Source organism: Polistes dominula, unplaced genomic scaffold, assembly GCF_049000335.1.
Source record: "Polistes dominula isolate Pdom_NZ unplaced genomic scaffold, Pdom_raw_medaka contig_31, whole genome shotgun sequence".
In the NCBI taxonomy this organism is placed as follows: domain Eukaryota; kingdom Metazoa; phylum Arthropoda; class Insecta; order Hymenoptera; family Vespidae; genus Polistes; species Polistes dominula.
The window spans coordinates 6,452,757-6,472,560 of record NW_028300925.1 but is presented as its reverse complement, the minus strand read 5'-3'; the positions used below and the strand labels follow the sequence as shown (position 1 = coordinate 6,472,560).

Genomic DNA, 19,804 nt, shown 5'->3' with positions numbered 1-19,804 from the left:
GAAGCTAAAAATCATTTATAAAAAATAGAAATATATATAAATTATTTTATTTTTTTATAAATAAAATAAATGTAAATAAAATAATTATAAAATAAAATGTCCATTGGTTACAGTTGTCGTATATCGAGAGTTCATATCGCAAACAGATCAGCGCAATGTTCAGGTCATTGCAATAGTCGACAACCAACTTCGGCGAATTCAGTGTACAGAATCAACTGTTTGTTTAAATAGAAGTTTCATTTTCACGATCGATTTAAAAAACAAATTTCAATAGCGTGGGTGTTGACGTACTGTGCTAAAATAAAATGGTCGATTACAGCAAATGGAAGGATATTGAGGTAAGAAGTTATTAATCCTTTTTTTCCTATATGCATGTAGAAAATTCTAGAAAGATAAAAGTTATTTTATTATAAAATATATTATCAGATACTTTACTTTGATAGCGAATGTTAATATTTCGTTCTTTTATTTTTGTAAATCGTTCATAAATCATTTCTTTTTTATTAGTTCATTTTATTTTTAATATGCAAATTTATGTGTTGGTTTTATATTTTTTTATTTTTGTTATTAGTTAACAAATATTTCAATGATAATGCAACAATCCATTAAAGCTGTTTAAATTATTGTGTGTTATTTTACTGTTTGACTAACTTAACATATTTAGTAATTAACTTTATAGAATACTTTTAATTAATACAGAAATATTTAATACTTAGATTTCAGACGACGAAGATGATACTCATCCTAACATTGATACACCGTCCTTGTTTAGATGGCGTCATCAAGCAAGAGTGGAACGTATGGAAGAAAGAAAACGGGAACAGGAGGAACATGAAAGGAAAAAGATTGAGTATGTGAATAAAAACATGTACACTTTGTATTCTTAGATGTATAAAGCTAGCTATAATCCTAATATTAATGATACTATTAACATTGTAAAAATATTTCAAACGCTAATTATATTAACATTTTAGACATATGAAAAAACTTAAAGAAACTAAAGAAAAACTTGCAAGACTAGAAAACGAGCAAAAGGATTCAGCAGATTTAAGTGCATTGAAAAAAGTTTTGCAAGATCTCGAAGAAGAAGAGAAAAAATAAAAGCAAGAGAAGATGAAATGAAAAAAAGGAAAAGTTGACACCATGGAATGTTGATACGATTGGTCAAGATGGCTTTACCAAAACTGTAATAAACACAAAACCAGCTCGGAATGATGATGATTCCACTCTCTCAGATGAAGAGAAGGAAAAAAGAATGAAGCAATTTGTAAAGAAAAATGAGAAACAGTTGAAAGAATTTGGTATGCTTAGAAGATATGACGATAGTAAGAAATTCTTATTGGAACATCCTCAAATAGTTTGTGAAAATACAGCTAATTATTTAGTTATTTGGTGCATTAATTTAGAAATGGAAGAGGTAAGTGAATTATATTACATAATTCTTTGAAAATAGTTGTTCTAAATGACATCATTTTTATGTAATTACAGAAACATGACTTAATGGAACACGTTGCTCATCAATGTATATGCATGCAGTATATATTAGAACTATCTAAGCAATTAAATGTTGATCCTAGAGCTTGCGTTAGTTCATTCTTCAGTCGTATACAAATTGCTGAAGTAGAATATAAGAATTCGTTTGACGAAGAACTTAGAGCATTTAAAGATAGAATACGCAAACGTGCTGCAGAGAAGGTTGCAGATGCACTTAGAGAAGCAGAAGAAGAAGAAAGAAAAGAGAGACTTGGCCCTGGAGGTCTTGATCCTGTTGAAGTTTTTGAAAGTCTTCCAAAGGTATAAGAAAAATAAAAATCCATTATTTTTATATAAAATACAAAATTAATGTATATTTAACAAATTTAATTAAATAATATTGTTTCTTGTAGCCTTTACAACAGTGTTTTGAAGCGCAAGACATACCGTTATTGCAACAAACAATAGCCGCCATGCCTGAAGATGAAGCTAGATATCACATGAAGCGTTGTATCGATAGCGGTCTCTGGGTTCCAGATGCTAAAGCTAAAGAAAAAGAAGAGCAAGAGCAAAATGGAAAAGAAGAAATTACGGGTACACCTGATCCGGAATAACACTTTTTTTTCAACTAAGCTCTGCTTTTGCATCCATTTATTTTCTTTTTCTCTTTGTTAAGATACTACTTGACTTAAGTCATATTTTATAAATTCACTATAGATATTAATTAATTGATTAATTAATTAATTAATTAAAAAATAAATTTATTCGCAAGAAATATAACAACAAAAATAAAAGGATAATTTCATCCTTTGTATGATTTATCTAAAAAGAAATTATAATAATCATTATCGTAGAACAAGCTGTAAAGTTCATCTAATTGTTACTGGAGACTGAAGATTATTTTTGTTATACTTAGCATATTTTGTTTTTTCTTTTATTGGAATTCTTTTAGCTAATAACACAAAGCAGTGAAAGTAAAAACGATAATTATTCCAATTATATTCAATACAACAATACTTTCCTTTCGTCTAATATTCGTAATTGTACTTTGAATGTAATTCGTAAAAAAGAAAAAGAAAAAAAACAGTATTGAAAAAAGCATTCTAAATGTATATACTAAGCTTAAAACGTATAGAATATGTGTTACATATATTCTTTACGCTGTAACGTATCTCATTATTTCACATTTGATGATTTTATGTAATATGTACATTACACAATGTATGTTGATTTGCATATTATTAATAATGTAAATAAAAATCTTTATCGACCAACATCTTTAATCTCAATTACCTAAAAAAAATGAAACTGTTAAAATAGAATTTATGGTTACACATATACATTATATGTATTTCAAATTTAGTAAAGTAAAGTAGTATTCTATTTCTACTACTACTCTTAACAGTTAGTTCATGATCTGATCGATTTCTACGTTTTAACGAAAGTTCAAATATGAGATGCAGAGTGTAGAGTTTCGTTTATTCGGGAGAAAGGCGGCGTTACTGTCGACTGGAAATGACGAAGCATCGTGTCTCGAATTCTCGGCCAGGCCTTCCTTTTCCGGTGCGATGTGCCACGGGTCTTTGGGTAATATTTTTCGTCTTTCATTCTTGTCATTATACGTTAGTTCCATATACTACGAAAGACGCAGGCTGATTTTCATTGGAACGGGTAACACTTAGCAACATTAGAATTATATTATTTTCATTTATTTTATTTTATTTTTTATCTTAGATGATAAACAAATTATCATTGGGATATTTGACCTGCCTTTCTTTAACGTAAATTACCCAATCTGATGAAAAACGGCAGCTAAATATACCTATATATTTTATTTCTTGTTAACCGTTCTATTCATCAATGTCATTTCGAAGAAAGAAGCCATTTTACAAACATTTTCTCTCTCTCTCTCTCTTTCTCTTACTCACACATGTGCATAAATTTTGCATGGTGTCAAATCGACCTTTCGTATCAACTGTCTAACATTCATACAAAGTTTATTATTATTACTCGTTAATTATGGTCGTTACCATCTTCCCAGTGCCTATTGGTTCATTCATTGTGTGACCTAGAGAATATTATAAGTTCCCTGAGCTTGTTTTTTGATCAAACTCGAAACATATTGTGTGCCATCATGTTGAATTATTGGAATAGCATAACGTAAGAATCTTTCTATCTTTTAAACGCATCTAATTGTGAAAATCCAATAATTGTTCGATTGGAAAGATCGTTGCCAACGGTACAAAATGAAATTTAACGTAGTATTTGTCTTTTATAGTTACGTTTTACGAATTTCTAGTTCTTTTTTGATGTAAAAGAAATATTTCGTCGAAACAATTTTTTTTGTCTTTTTCAATTTTCAAATATCAAAAATAAGTTATTTAAAGATCATGTCTCAAAAAAAAGAACAAAAAAAATAAAAAAGTATCTCGTTCTAACGGTGTAAAAATATGCATGTAGTACGTGACCACATCGTATAAGATTTTATGTTAATTGCGCATTTGACTGGATAATATCGAAAAACCGACGCGCCGTGCATTCTGGGTAAAATTTCCGTGAGTAATAAAAATGGCTGTCTTAACAATGATTTCCGTTTTGTAATGTACTTAAAAACGTATAGTATATACGTAGTTAATATGAGAAGAAAATTGAAAGATTTGGATTAGAAAAATAATATTATATAAAGGACAGGATAAATTTTAGTTAATTTTTATAGTAAAAATATCTTTTTTGATTTGTCTAATTTATTTGGGAGGATAAAGAAGTGTGAAGAAAGTTTGAGGGCGCTGTAGTCGAAAGGCCAAACGTTGCATGCTGGGACGATAGGTAGGGGGAGGGCGAAAGAACGAGTCCGAATCTCACAAAATGGAGACGAAACTGAGGTCTGCGAACATATAGTACGATAAAATTCAATAAGTTTGCACAATGTCGCAACGTTGTACATCATTAGTCGATTAATATTGCGAACACGTGTGCGCGAATTAGTTTATTTTTCTTAAATTAACGTGAGATTGTGCGTGGTGCTTCATTTATTCGAGATTCGATGCGACGCGTAGACGATACGATGCAGGTGAGTGGACGGGATTCGAAAATTCTTCGATTTTCTTCATTAATTTGGATTTTTCATCAATAATTATTTATTTTCCGCGCTTAAATTAAATTGGCCGTAATATTGATAAAATAATTAACGATATACGACCACGATGTTGTTTGGAATAAGGGAGAAAATAATTCATGTTTGCAACGCAGCTTTACAACTCTTGTCATCGATTTAAAAGGTTTATAAAAATATAAAAAATTATTTATTATTAACTATTGATATTTTTTCACGTAGGGCGGGGTCCAATGGACCTCGGGAGCTCAGGGACTTGGTTCTTCATAGTCACACTTTTCCATAACTTTACATAGTTTTCCAGCCTCTTAATAACCTATAAGTTTGTTTACATTGATTCAAGTTTATATTTATCACTTAAAATATCCGTGTTCCACCCTAATTTTCGTTAAAAATTATTCCTTGTATTATCTTTCAACCAGATACCATGGTTATTTCAAAATTTAAAATAGACCCTTTTTTGCAAATTAAGCTCAAAGATCTTCATGTGTGCTTTATCTATAATGCCCACTGTTACCTGTCAGTGTGACTGGTATAATGTACACTAATGTCTTTCATTTCATCATGGAAATATCGAAAATATTCATGCATTTTATCATCTTATTAAGTTTTAAATTCATTTTTCAATTATTAGAAAGTTTAATAATGCACATCATATCCATTTTAACAATTTTTGGTAATGAAAATCAACTTCTGAAGGTATGTTTTTTTTATGTAAAAGGTAGTCTTTCAATGATACTTTTCCTTTTTCATTTAACAGACTAATTAAAGAAAACAATGTGTGCAAATAAACTATACGTATCATCTTTTGAATGAAAAAGAACAATTCTTTTATAATCTATTCGACGAAGCATAAAAATATACATCCAAAGTAAAATTACAATTGTGTTTATTATACCGATTATCATATTCAAATGATTATAGAAAACATATATATGGTAAACACATTGAATTAAACATTTTCATTAAATATTTACAAATTTATAAGCTATAGAAAAAAATACTATTATTAATTTTAACAACGTGACAAAATTTTTAATGATAAATTATGAAAGAAATGAAAGTAGCGAACAATAATTTTTGATATAAAATATTCGTTTTATATCAAAATAAGGTTATCATGTTTGCTAAACTCAGGATATTTTACTTGCACTAGAAAAGTAGCTTTCAATTGACATTATTATTGTATTTGATTAGATGATCTATCAAGATAAAGAGTTCAAGAATCATTTTTTAATTATGTTATGGTGTTTTTATTATACATATATGTAATAATGCAAAATCATGTTTGATTAATATTATTACATTCTGTGTATATACCAATATTAAACAAAGACTTTTTATAAAGAACACTTGTAAAATGGCACTAAAAAGTTTTATTATGAAATATGATATATAATTTTATTTTATTTTACAATGCTTAAACTGAATTTGTAAAGGAGTTAGCATTATCTGTGAAAAGAATTAAATAACTATTACATAATATTAATTTGATTATCATACTAGTGATCCTTCACACAAGAAACAGTATATTTAAATTTACACACAAGTACTGCATTATTAGCAATTTTAACTTCCTCTCATCAAATATATCTATAGATACGCAGACATATTTTAATCTTAAAATTCAGGGTAAACTAAGTTTTTGATGTATTTCCTGAATAATTTAATAAAAATGTTCCAGTATTATAATAATGAAGTATATTATTTTTTATGGAACCCATGTACCTTATAATATAGTATAGAAAAAAGTTTAGATAAAGTTAATATAAACTATAGAATTAAATATTTTTAAGTAAAGTGATTGAATGTTGGGGTAGTTAAGAAAAATGCTTATTTATATCTTAAAATAACTATCTCGATAAATTAGGTTAAAAGAACTTTAACCTTTATCATTATCTTTGTTTTTCCATAGCGTGTAATACCTATGTTTCATTTGTCAGTCATCTGACTAACTATACAAATAAAAATTTTTGGATTTCTGTGTTTAATTTTCTGTTCTCAAAATGGTGGACATATTCCATAAAATGGAAGACAATTTGTCTTTCATATAGATGGCAGTAGGATGATATAATAGATTTATGAAGAGAAAAGAGTTATATTTTAATTTTATAGATGTACTTTATGAGATGTATTTAACATTGATAAGAATAAAATATATATGAACATATTATAATTTTATTCCAAACAACATTGGGGATTAAATCGTACAGATTTGAAAACAAATAGTATTAGATATTATTATATTACAGAAAACGTTTGACTCTGAATCCGGTAAGGAATCTGGCTCAGATTCTGAAAATGAAAGTAAAAGCGATAGTTCCTCTTCTGGAAGCAACTCAGCATCTGGCTCTGGCTCAGATAGGTGTGTATTATATTCTTATATGTATTCCCTGTTAAATTGGAAAGTCTAGTACGACATTAATTTTATTTACAATAATATAATTAAATCATAGACAATATATGAGAATCACTTAAAGTTCCTTCAATACAAAAGAAAGAATTCAATAATTAATTTGATTTTTATTCAAAAATTTGAAAAATTTATGTTTTTACAAATGTAATGTAATGTGTACTTTGACTATCTGATATATACAGGATAGATAATATGCTATTCAGTTAATTGTGTATTGCTATAGCTTGATATAGCACTAACATTTGCCTTCATGGTATTGCTAACTATGTGTATTCCATTGAGTTTTTGTGATCATATTTTTTATTTTTCCTTTAATTTTTTTTTTTAAATGTTTATTCTTAATTGTATTTACGTCATATTAGGTCGTCATTATCTTTCATAAAAATCTTTGTTATATTGAGGCATTAGCAATATATCTCCAGTAAAAATGAAAGCAAATCAATTGATTTTATATAATGACTTGAAATACATCTATAATTAGAACATTAATACTATTTTGATAGTTATCTTAATACGTGAAATTTATTTTAATGAGATTTTAATGAGAAATATTTTTTTAATATACATACATTTGGACATAGTATTTTTCTTAATGATAGATATATTTCAAGATATAAAACAATAATCATTGGCAAAGTAGTGACATAAAAAATTGCTTGGCTGCTCATTCAGTGACTCTAGCTCCTCGAGTGGTTCCGGTTCAGGATCAGGTTCAGATTCTGAAAAATCAGAGCAATTGGATGCACCTGCACAGAGTGATAGTTTACAAAGCAAATCTTCTAATCACAGCACAGAAACAAAACTTAGGCTTAAAAATGAGTCTAGTCGTGAATGGGACGAGAATCCTGATATTTATGGCATTAGGAGATCTGGACGTTCTAGAAAAGAGCCAGAGAGGCTTGCAACCCAACGCGAAAGCGACAGTGAAGGTCGCAAGAGATATAAGAAAAAGAGGTAAGTAGAGACAACGATGGAAACCATTTTGATTGATATCGAACTCTATTTAAGGGATTTATAAAATAATTTATATATATAAATATAAAAAAAAAACAGAATTTATTTAATAACTTCAATTATATAAATTTATAGATGCACATATATATATATAGTGTTATTATCCTGTGCTTGTTTTTCTTTGTGCTTCTTGGCATTGAATACTCACATCATGTCATGTAGATCATTGTATACTATGTGGCAATCATATACATGAGTGTGTCAATTCTAACACTAAAGTTATCTATATTTTTTAAATTTATTTATTTATTTATTTTTAAATTGTTGATGCTTTAAATCTGTTTTTTACACCTTAATTTTATAATTATTTTATATTTGATTTAATCACTAATGTATTTATAAATCATGATAATTTCAAACAAAATATATAGATTTGGACTATTTTGCAATGTATAATCATCAGCAAGCTTTACTTTATATATAAAATGGTAAACTTTACAAAAGAAAAATAATTAAGTCGATTTCTTATTACTTATATCTTATTACTGTATAGTAAATACTGTATATATCTTATTACTGTAATAGTAAAAAAAATTATTTATTTAACATAAATTTATTATACATACATAAATATATATATATATTTTTTAATATCAATTCGCGTAATTCAGTACGGTTCACGTGACGGTTTTTTTTTTAACATGAAGCAATAATAAAAATATTTAGAAAACTTTTCTGATAATTAATAGTTATTTACCTATTTTAGCTCACACAATGCATGGAATTCTGAAAGCTCAGAATCAGAATCTGATGAAGCTGAAAATAGACGACCACCACCAGCTAGCAAATCTTTAAACAGGCGTGCAGCACAAAAAGCCAAAGAAAAAGCTAGAACACGTAAAAAGAGAATTTCTGAATCTTCTGATAATTCATCATTTGACAGCGATGATAACAGAAGGTACTATATTTATATACTCATATGTATTATTAATTATTGTGTACATTATTAAACATGTGAATAATATTAAATATTTAAAAATATAGGCAAGTTACGAGAAGAACAGGTACTGCTGTTAGCTATAAAGAAGAGAGCGAAGAAGGTACTGATAGCGAAGACTTGGTGGAAGTCGATGAGGTGGCACCTACTAATGCGGAACCTGATAATGCGGAAACGGTTGAAAGAATTTTAGGACAAAGAATAGGGAAAAAGGGTGGTAAGCTTCATTTAAAATTAATTATAACACATATAGAAATTAGTATTTAATAATATTCTTTTTCTAACATTTTTTTAATAGTTACAGGAAATGTAACCACAATTTATGCAGTAGAAGAAAATGGTGATCCTAATCCGAAGAATTTAAGCTCAGAAGAAACTGAAAAACAATACTTAATTAAATGGAAAGGGTGGTCGCATATACATAATACGTGGGAATCTGAAGATTCTTTAAAAGCACAAAAGGTATATTTAACTTTTATTTATTGAATAACTATGTAAAGCGTATTTAATGATTTCATTTCATTTTCTGTCATTATGTAACACATAGAACACATTTTTCTAATATTGATATTGATTTTAGGTTAAAGGGTTAAAGAAATTAGATAATTTTATTAAACGCGAACGAGATATAAAACAATGGAGAGATCAAGCTGGACCCGAGGATATCGACTATTTTGAGTGTCAGTGGGAATTACAACAAGAACTTTTGAAAAGCTATAACAATGTGGAAAGAATTATTGGTAAGTTATAAAATTAGTATACCTATGAATGTTTTATTTAATTATCTATGCGCAAAATTGCAATTATTTATATTTGTATCGTAGCTGAATACAACAAGCCAGATTCAGGACATCCTGATTATTATTGTAAATGGGAAAGTTTACCGTATGCCGATTCTACGTGGGAAGATGGTGCATTGATAATTAAAAAATGGCCCGAGAAAATCAAGGAGTTTCGTGATAGAGAAGATTCTAAAAGAACACCAAGTAAGCACTGTAAAGTGCTTAAAGCTAGACCTAAATTTCATCAATTGAAAAACCAACCCGAATATATGGGAAAAGGAAAAGATTTAGTCCTAAGGGATTACCAAATGGATGGGCTAAATTGGATGATTCATTCTTGGTGTAAAGAGAACAGTGTCATTTTAGCTGATGAAATGGGTCTCGGAAAAACAATACAAACCATATGCTTCCTTTATTATCTTTTCCATACACATCAACTTCACGGACCGTTTTTATTAGTAGTACCTCTTTCAACAATGACTTCCTGGCAAAGAGAAATGGCCCAATGGGCACCTGATATGAATTTTGTTACTTATTTGGGTGATGTAACATCTCGAAATGTAATACGAGACCACGAGTGGTGTTACAGTTCTAAAAGATTAAAATTTAATGCAATACTTACAACCTACGAGATAGTACTTAAAGATAAAACATTTTTGGGTGCCTTAAATTGGGCAGTGCTTTTAGTCGACGAAGCTCATAGATTAAAAAACGATGATTCTCTCCTTTATAAAGCTTTGTCCGAATTTCATACCAATCATCGTCTTTTAATAACCGGCACTCCACTACAAAACAGTTTGAAGGAATTGTGGGCTTTGCTTCACTTTATAATGCCTGACAAATTTGATTCTTGGGAAGAATTTGAACAGGAACACGATAATGCTGCCCAAAAAGGTTATTCTAAGTTACATAAACAATTAGAACCTTTTATTTTAAGACGTGTTAAAAAAGATGTAGAGAAGTCCTTGCCAGCTAAAGTCGAACAGATTTTACGCGTTGAAATGACGTCCTTGCAAAAACAATATTACAAGTGGATATTGACCAAAAATTACAATGCTTTGCGCAAAGGTGTTAAAGGCTCGACTATGACATTTCTTAACATAGTAATAGAATTGAAGAAATGTTGCAATCATGCTTTTCTAACTAAACCGACTGAAAGTGAAAGAAAAGATAGCAATGAAGATTATCTACAGCAATTGATTAGAGGTTCAGGAAAATTGGTACTTTTGGATAAACTTTTAGTCAGACTTCGTGAAACCGGACATAGAGTATTAATATTTAGTCAAATGGTTAGAATGTTGGATATTTTGGGAGAATATCTACAAAAACGACATTTCCCATTTCAACGATTGGATGGAAGTATAAAAGGTGAATTGAGAAAGCAAGCCTTAGATCATTTTAATGCCGAAGGTTCTCAAGATTTTTGTTTTTTACTATCAACGAGAGCCGGTGGACTTGGAATTAATCTTGCCACTGCTGACACAGTAATTATTTTTGACTCGGATTGGAATCCACAAAATGATTTACAAGCTCAAGCTAGAGCTCATAGAATCGGACAGAAAAATCAAGTTAACATATACAGATTAGTGACCAAAAATTCTGTTGAAGAAGAAATAGTTGAACGAGCGAAACAAAAAATGGTTCTTGACCATTTGGTTATCCAAAGGATGGATACAACCGGAAGAACAGTTTTGGATAAAAAGAATGCAGGGACCAATAATAATCCATTTAATAAAGAAGACTTAAATGCCATTTTAAAATTCGGTGCGGAAGAATTATTTAAAGATGAAGAAGACGGCGATGAAGAACCTACATGTGATATCGATGAAATTTTAAGAAGAGCTGAAACCAGGGATGAAGGACCTGCTACTGTAGGAGATGAATTGTTGTCTGCATTTAAAGTAGCAAGTTTTGCCGCATTCGAAGAAGAATCAGAACCTGTCAGCCAACCTAACGATAACGACGATGAAAGTAAAGACTGGGCTGAGATAATACCCGAAAACTTCCGTAAAAAGGTTGAGGAAGAAGAAAAATCTAAAGAAATGGAAGATCTTTACCTTCCACCCAGAAGTCGTAAGACTCTTCAACAAATTAATCAAACTGGAGACGGAAGAGGTAGAAAAAGAAAAAAGACACCAGATGACAGCGAGGAGGAACAAGAATCTGGCAGCGAAGTTGAAGGTAGCGACGACGAGAGACCTAAAAAGAGAGGAAGACCACGAGTAACACCACGTGAAAATATAAAGAGTTTTACAGATGCGGAAATTCGAAAATTCGTGAAAAGTTATAAGAAATTTACAGCACCTTTGAAAAGATTAGACGACATTGCTGCAGATGCTGAATTACAAGAAAAACCAATGTCAGAGTTACGTTATTTGGGTGAACAATTGCAATCTCGTTGTGAGGCTTGTTTATCTGAATTTGAAAGTACTGCCAAAGAGAATAAAGGTGAGGAGGAGGGTAAAGGACCTGGTCGTAAAAGAGGAAGAGGTCCTACGTTCAAAATGGGTGGCGTTATGGTCAATGCTAAATCATTTTCTGCTGCTGTCAAAGAATTGGAACCTTTAGATCAAGCACTTCCCTCAGATGCCGAACAAAGAGCTAATTGGCATCTTGATATTAAAGTTAAGCCAGCTAACTTTGACTGCGATTGGACCATCGAAGATGATTCTAGGCTTTTGAGAGGCATATACCAACATGGTATGGGCTCTTGGGAAGCTATCAAAACCGATGCTAGTTTAAAACTTACTGATAAAATTCTTCCTAATTGTAGTAAGGTTCAGTTCAAACGAGTGACAGCTCGTGCTGAATACTTATTAAAAGTTCTTAAAAAGCAAATGGATTTCAAGCATGGCGTGGTAAGTTGTTCTGGTTTTATTTCTTAATATTTTAATTCTATTTTTTCCCCTATTCTCTTTTTTCCCCTTTTTTCGGATTTCTAAATCCTTTCTCTTCTCTCTCAAACAAATTGCTTAATATTAAAAAAACGTATTATTCTTTTCTTATATTACTATTTATTTATTTTTATTTCCTCATCAAATTTTAAATTATTTTAAATGTATAGACAAAATTTTGTTCAGTATACACGTTCGATCTCCGTTTCAGACACGAACAAGGAAACCTAGAAAACCAAAAGAAGTTAAAACCGCAATTACAAAAGAAATTATTGAAGAAAATGATAGTTCAGGAGAAGAAAAAAAACTTAAGACAAAAATCGATAAAGTAAGTTTAATTATTTAAAAATAGTATGGATAGAATAAATATCGAGAGAGAAAGAGAGAGAGAAAGAGAGGCGAAGAAAGAGAGAGAAAGATGATAGGTAGTAAAATTCATTAAACCGACTTATTAAATTTTGTAATTTGATTTTACAGGCACTAATAAAGAAAGAGGAAGATGTCATCGTGAAAAAAGAAATTAAAGAAGAATCCGAAGAAGTATCAGAAGAAAAAAAGAAAGAAAAGAAAGTTAAGAAAGATAAAAAGGAAAATAAAAAGGCTAAAAAAAGTAAACAAACTGCAGGACCTATGCATTTCACTGCTAACAACGAGCCACGAGCTCTTGACGTTCTTGGTGATTTAGATCCATCTATCTTTAATGAGGTAAATGTTTTTTTATGCTTATATTTGTACCCTTAAAATTATATGTAGAAATTTGAATTAATTTTAGAAAGCTTTGAAAAAATTATTAAATTTAAACGTAATATTAAATATTTTATATTTTTCATTAGTGTAAAGAAAAGATGCGTCCAGTGAAAAAAGCTTTAAAAGCTTTGGACAAACCAGACGAATCGTTGAGCGCGGAAGATCAAGTTACTCACACACGCCAATGTTTAGTTCAAATTGGAAATCAAATAAATACTTGTTTGGCAGAATATAGAGAACCAGTGCAAATAAAAGAATGGCGAAGCAATTTATGGTATTTTGTATCAAAGTTTACAGAATTTGATGCTAAAAAGCTCTATAAATTATATAAACATGCAACAAGGAAGAGTAATGGGGATAACAATGTGAATGTGAGTTCTAGTCCTGACAAAAAGGAAGAGGCAAATAATTCTAAGGTATCAATTTTTTTATCTTTTTATATATTAGCTGTGTATCTTATAAGACTTTCTATATGTTTAGAATGAATGTATATGCTGTGTTTAATACAAAATATTATTTGCCCAAACAGAAACATGAAAAATCTTACGACAAGCACAATGATAAACAACTAATGGATTCAAGTAACAAAGAATCACGACAATTAAAGCGTAGAATTGATGATGTGGAAGACAGTTCTAATAGCAGTATGCCAAGTAAGAAAACTGTTAACACAGCTATTAATGCTGTGAGTAATATCAGTAACACTTCGGCTGTTACTATCGGTACTATTACGATAACTCCTATAACATCAACTGCAAATTCTACATCAAATACAACTAATACTACGGATACGTCAAGGCATAAAGAACAAAAAGATTCTAAGTCCAAAGATATGAAACGAGATCGGGAACGTGACAGAGACAGAGATAGAAGTCATAATGACAGAGGAATGGACAGATTAAATTGCGTTAAAGATGAACGCATCAGAAGGGATAGTGGTGGTTATAGTATGGGTGGAGGACACTATAGCGGTAATAGAGATGAAGATCACTGGATATTACCTAGAGATACCAGAGATATAAGAGATGGAAGGTAACCTTCTGTTTGCTAATTATTAATAATAAAATATAACAGTGTGTTCTCTGTAATAAAAGGAAGATATTATTATTAATTTTCTTTTTCTTTTTTCTCTTTTTTTTTTCTCTTTGTGTTCTAATATCTATTATTGTAATATTTCCCACTTATTAAGGGAAAACCATTTATTTACTTTCTACAGGCGATTGATTAATTTAAAAATATTAAATTTGCGCAGATTTACAGACCACAAACGTGATAGATTTGAATCCTATGGTCGATTATCTAGTGGATATCATCGTGACAGAGAAAGGGACAGAGATCGTGGCATGCACATAAACGATAAAAGAAGGTTAGTATTTAATTTTGAAACTTAACATGAGCACATTTTAGTAATTTTTCCTATTAAGAGTAATTAAAATTATTTTACGTAAATTGAATTTTAGTGATTATTACAGATATCCGTCTGGACCACCTAATTACGGTTACGGTCCAGGTAGTTACGCAAGCGGAGGAGGTGGAGGATACGCACCTAATGATATGCCACAAAGTCATTTTAGAGGTCGAGGTTATCCCGGAGATAATTATTCGAATGAATGGCGACCTAGCAAGGATTATAGAAGAGATTATGATAGGAGGCCGCCACCACCAAATGCCAATTCCTAGTGCTCCTTTTTTCGGGCGCTCTTGTGTATTGTCAAGCAAGTTTGAAATTTCGTTGAAACATCATGTAATTTTACACTAAAACAGCACTTTAAGTAGTGCTAATTAACAGAAAGGAAATTTGTGTTAAATGTATTTAATATTCAATATATATATAATCCTTTCTGTTATTTATCACCACTTGTGATTTGTAGCTATGTTAAAAGTCGATTATCCTTCACTGCTTAGTTAACACGCAACAAAATTAATTTTATTAAGATTGGCAAGTACGATCGTATTTAAAACATACTTTAATGATATATAATAGATTGTGCAGAAAAGAAGTAATGATATACTGAAATATATATATATATATATAAATAAATATGTATATGAAATACATATTTATTGAACTAATATTTTGTTTAAAATCTTTATATTTCTTAAGGTGGAGATTTATTTAATTTTTTATTCGAATAAGACATTAAAGTATATGGGATAATTGATTTTCATTTAGTTAACCCAAAGATAATATATATATATATCTTTCAAATACATCATTTGAACATAATGATCAACTTTTTTTATATATTAAAGATTTTACGAAAACTATTCTTAACAGAGAAAGAAAGAAATAATGTATCTCAGTAATTTCTATAAAATTAAAATTATGTTCAAAAGTCTTCTTTGATAAAGAAGATACATCTAATTATGAAATATCTACGATCACAAGTAATTCTATGAAATCAAGTTATACAAAACTGAATATTAAGAAATAGTTTGTATTGTCGTTTATCGCTCCAATTAACGATCCATTTGTTAAAAAACAGAATGCCTTCCCATTCATTTCATCACTCATGTATTTTTGCATTTCCAATTCTATATTTGTACAGGTCCATTCATTTTGGGTGTGTTACTTAGAAGATAATTATCGATCATTATTAATAGCTCATTTCATTTTAAGATTACTTCTCTAATATTTTAAGAAATTAATTTGTAATTAAAAATATATCGATATAGTATGCATGATAACAATGTATAGAAGAGATTTTTACAGAATTTTCGTTGTACATCAATTTTTGCATTTTATATTATATTACACAATATCTCAATTGGAAATCATATCGATAAAAAAAAAGATAAGATAAATTTTGTGCTAATGTGCAAATATAAGATTTGTTAAAAATTATTGCGCTTCATTGAAAAAGCAATGATCATATATATATAGAATTTGAAACCAGCGATAATCCAATTTTGATCACTTTTTTTCTATTCATTTTTATAAAGTCTTACAATCGTTTTGATAATTATGACAGTGAAGTAAGTTTTAAAAATTGCAATTTTATAATAATTCATCTTGAAATATAAATAATTGCAATATATAAAGTATCGGTAAAAGTAATTTTTTCAATGTCAGAAAAAAATCATTGTCATAATTATTGGCATGATTGTCTTAGAAAGGATATACATCGACGATAATTATTCTCTACATTTAAGTTATCTTTTCTTTACAATATAACAAGTTTTTGTCTTACCCAAAAATAAGATTGTGAAATATGTAAATATTAGAATAAGATTAATGGTTGTATTCTATCTTTAACTGTAGGGCCTATGAGAGAAAGAGAGAGAGATTGTTTCCTTACTGATAAGTTTCCTTACTGAAAAAAAAGAAAATATTGAAAGAAAAAATTTGTTTTAAAATAGTAACAGGAAGACTGATGTCTTCTCTCAGCCCTGCTTCAATAAAAGATAGACGAATATAATTATAGAGATATGCGTAAGAAAAGGAAAATGAAACAAAGAAAAAAAGGAATTTTAATTGTATAATTATAAGACACTCTCCAAGAGAAAAGCATTGATCTATTGAAATATTTTTTAATTCGACTCTTGATAATCATGACGTTTATATAGCACTTTTCAATAGGAGTACCGAATACGCACCATTTATCATGTTGTGTGGTGTTTTATAAAATATTCCATTTTTTCGTATATCTCTTATCTATCTTTATATATATATATATATCTATATATATATATATATATATATTTGTATATACATCTATGATAATGTATATGTGTATATATATATATATATATATAATATATATATATATATATATATATATATATATATATATATATATTATGTATGTATGTATATATGCTGAAATTTTGTAATCGCGTATAAGAAAAAAAAGGAAAGTGATCAAAAGGATTAATTGATTTATTATTAATGAATAAAAAGTGTTTAACAAACACGTAAAGAAAAAAATAACAAATTCATTACAATGGTATGAATTATTTTACGATTTAAACTCATCTTCAACACTAAATAATACTATGCCTTTATTAGATTGTACAAAAAAATGAAAGGAAACAAAAACCATGAAGAAGAAGAAGAATAATAATAAAAACAAAATAACAACTATATACAAATTATTTTGTAGATTATTTTATTCATATAAAACTATATAATTATTAATTGATAGATAACATTTTGCAACTTTAGTGTGCATTTGTATAAATATTAGAAATATATATTAGTATATAAGAATTTGGACAGAGTGATGATTTATATATATATGCATATGTATAAATATAATTATATTAGTCTTGCTAATATGTTAATCATATTTTGTGTCCGACATACATACATACATACATAAATGAATAGGATTACATAAGAGACATGCATAAAATACATATTTGTGAACAGAAAAATACATGTGCGCCGCACCGTGATAGAAAACAGCTAGTTTAATTTTTTAATTGCAAAGTGATGTTCTCTCAAAAAAAGCAGCGAGCTATTTTTAATTTATTATTAGCTGAGTACAAGTCATAAACATTAAAAGAAGGACAAACAAACAATGTAAATATAATATAAGAGAATAAAATAATTATTAATTATACAATATACACATGATTCAATACCATTTGCGTATACAGGCTTGGTTCTTTTACATTTTCAGCCTCTGAAAGTTAATAACATTAATAGAAATTTGAATTAGAGACAGAAATATCTTGTCAATTAATTCATTCGATTAAATATTATATGATTTTCTTTTTTCCAATTTTTGCTTTTTACAAGATCTTGTGTGTATGTGTTCTCATTGATAACATTATTAATTACACAAATCTGTTTTATACATATATATCTATTACTATTTATATGTACAAGTAACTGTCGTTTATTGCGATTCTGGTCAGTACAGATTCGTTATAGAAACTGTTTTTTTTTTTGTATATTTTAAGTGTGTTATGTGTATGTACAGAACTTGTAAGCTTTAAGGATCGATCATTCTTTATTCTCTTTATCATAAGAAATTGTAGAATAGTATATGTCCCTGGTGTTTATGTAATATCTGTGTGGTTTGGCGTTAAGAAACAGGAATAATTTATTCATTGTCAATCGAACTTTGATCGGATATAAATTCTTATTACATTTTTTTTGTTTTATTATTATCGATCTCCTCCAACCTCATGCATATTTCAAAAACATTCAATCCGTATTTGTAAGTATCGGTAAGTAAAAATTGGTTCAGAAAATACGTAACGTAGTGACTTAAAAAAAAAACCTAAAACTTATAAAAATTATAATATGTGTGACATTATTTTGTTATGAATAATATTTATTTTATTAATAAAATGTTTTTTTTCGAATTTTAAAATGATTTTTCTTTTAAAATTATAATTCGCATAACAACTATAGACATGATTTTTACTTTAAGAGTATATAGTGTATTATCATGAAAAGACCTCGAAACAATTTTATATACAGGGTGTCTAAGATTTCTTCGTACACACCTTACGAATAAAACTAAATGATCTATGTTTATGAAACATTTTTGTTATATTTTTAACATAACGAAACGCTCATAACGTGTGCATGAAAAAATCTCAAACATATAATAAAAATATAATAACTGTATATAAAAAATGATGACAATTATATTCGTTTGCATGAAACTACAAAAAAAACATTAAAAAATAAGACAAGTTTATTTAGAGCAGTGTTTCTCAACTGATTACATTCCACAAATCAATCAATTTGTAATTTTATTAATAAATTAATTGTATTTATATTTTTTCAAAGAATAATAAAAAGAAAAAAAATAATCGATGAAACTATACAAAAGTAAATTAGTTAACAAGATGTTAAATTAATAAACAAAATTAAAGGAAAAAAAGGTAATACTTAAATAATTAAGTGAAATATAAATAATAATTATAATAGCAAAAATTAATGTAATCGTTGTTGATTCTTTTCAATAAATGTTTTTTCAAGGGGAGATTTACTAATAAACCATTTTTTGTTTTTGATTTTAAGAATGTTATTGTCGAAAATTGTTAAGGTTTTTTTTTGTAATTCTAGATATCTAATTTTAATTTTACCCCAAAAATGATTTATAACTTTTGCAATTATTTTGCGAACCACCGGTTGGGAGATACTCTTCTAGGGGATTATTTTTCTTTTATCAATGAATTATATGTTAAATCAGTGATCCCATTCGTACGATAATTTGAAGCCTTGTACAATCCAAAATTCTGGAAATCCAAAGCCTGGAAAACTTGATGACCTTTTTTTTTTTTTTTAGTCATCAAATTTTGCAAATGGGTACGATTTTCGGATTGTGATTCGAAATTTCGAGAACCACTACCGTACGATCTGTGTACGATCTCTGTACGATCAAGTCTTTCTCCCTGCCGTACGCCGGGAGAAACGACGCCCTTTTTACGATAGGGTTTTAAAGTTGAAGAGTAAAAAAAAGGTCA

The 19,804-nt window shown here is 28.6% G+C and overlaps 2 protein-coding genes across 7 annotated transcripts; both read left to right on the top strand.

Moving 5' to 3' along the window:
* The first annotated feature begins 142 nt into the window (after positions 1-142).
* Cdc37 (cell division cycle protein 37) lies at positions 143-2,747 on the top strand. Its single transcript, XM_015335027.2, is given in 7 exon segments — positions 143-338; positions 717-850; positions 975-1,093; positions 1,096-1,119; positions 1,122-1,417; positions 1,489-1,794; positions 1,887-2,747. Coding segments are annotated over 7 exon segments (1,113 nt in total). The 5' UTR covers positions 143-305; the 3' UTR covers positions 2,088-2,747.
* A 99-nt stretch (positions 2,748-2,846) lies between these two features.
* Positions 2,847-17,020, top strand: Chd1 (chromodomain-helicase-DNA-binding protein 1). Of its 6 annotated transcripts, none has more exons than XM_089171220.1 (14): positions 2,847-3,060; positions 6,838-6,950; positions 7,674-7,955; positions 8,722-8,913; positions 9,000-9,169; positions 9,251-9,414; positions 9,533-9,692; positions 9,777-12,592; positions 12,840-12,956; positions 13,106-13,333; positions 13,462-13,791; positions 13,905-14,407; positions 14,628-14,741; positions 14,848-17,020. In XM_089171220.1, the coding sequence occupies exons 1-14, from the start codon at positions 2,989-2,991 to the stop codon at positions 15,053-15,055; spliced, it is 5,469 nt and encodes a 1,822-aa protein (XP_089027346.1). In that variant the 5' UTR covers positions 2,847-2,988; the 3' UTR covers positions 15,056-17,020. The 6 variants fall into 6 exon arrangements, with proteins under 6 accessions (XP_089027346.1, XP_089027345.1, XP_089027349.1 ...); XM_089171219.1 differs by having other exon boundaries at positions 14,836-17,020; XM_089171221.1 differs by having other exon boundaries at positions 2,884-4,543; positions 14,836-17,020.
* Positions 17,021-19,804: the final 2,784 nt, after the last annotated feature.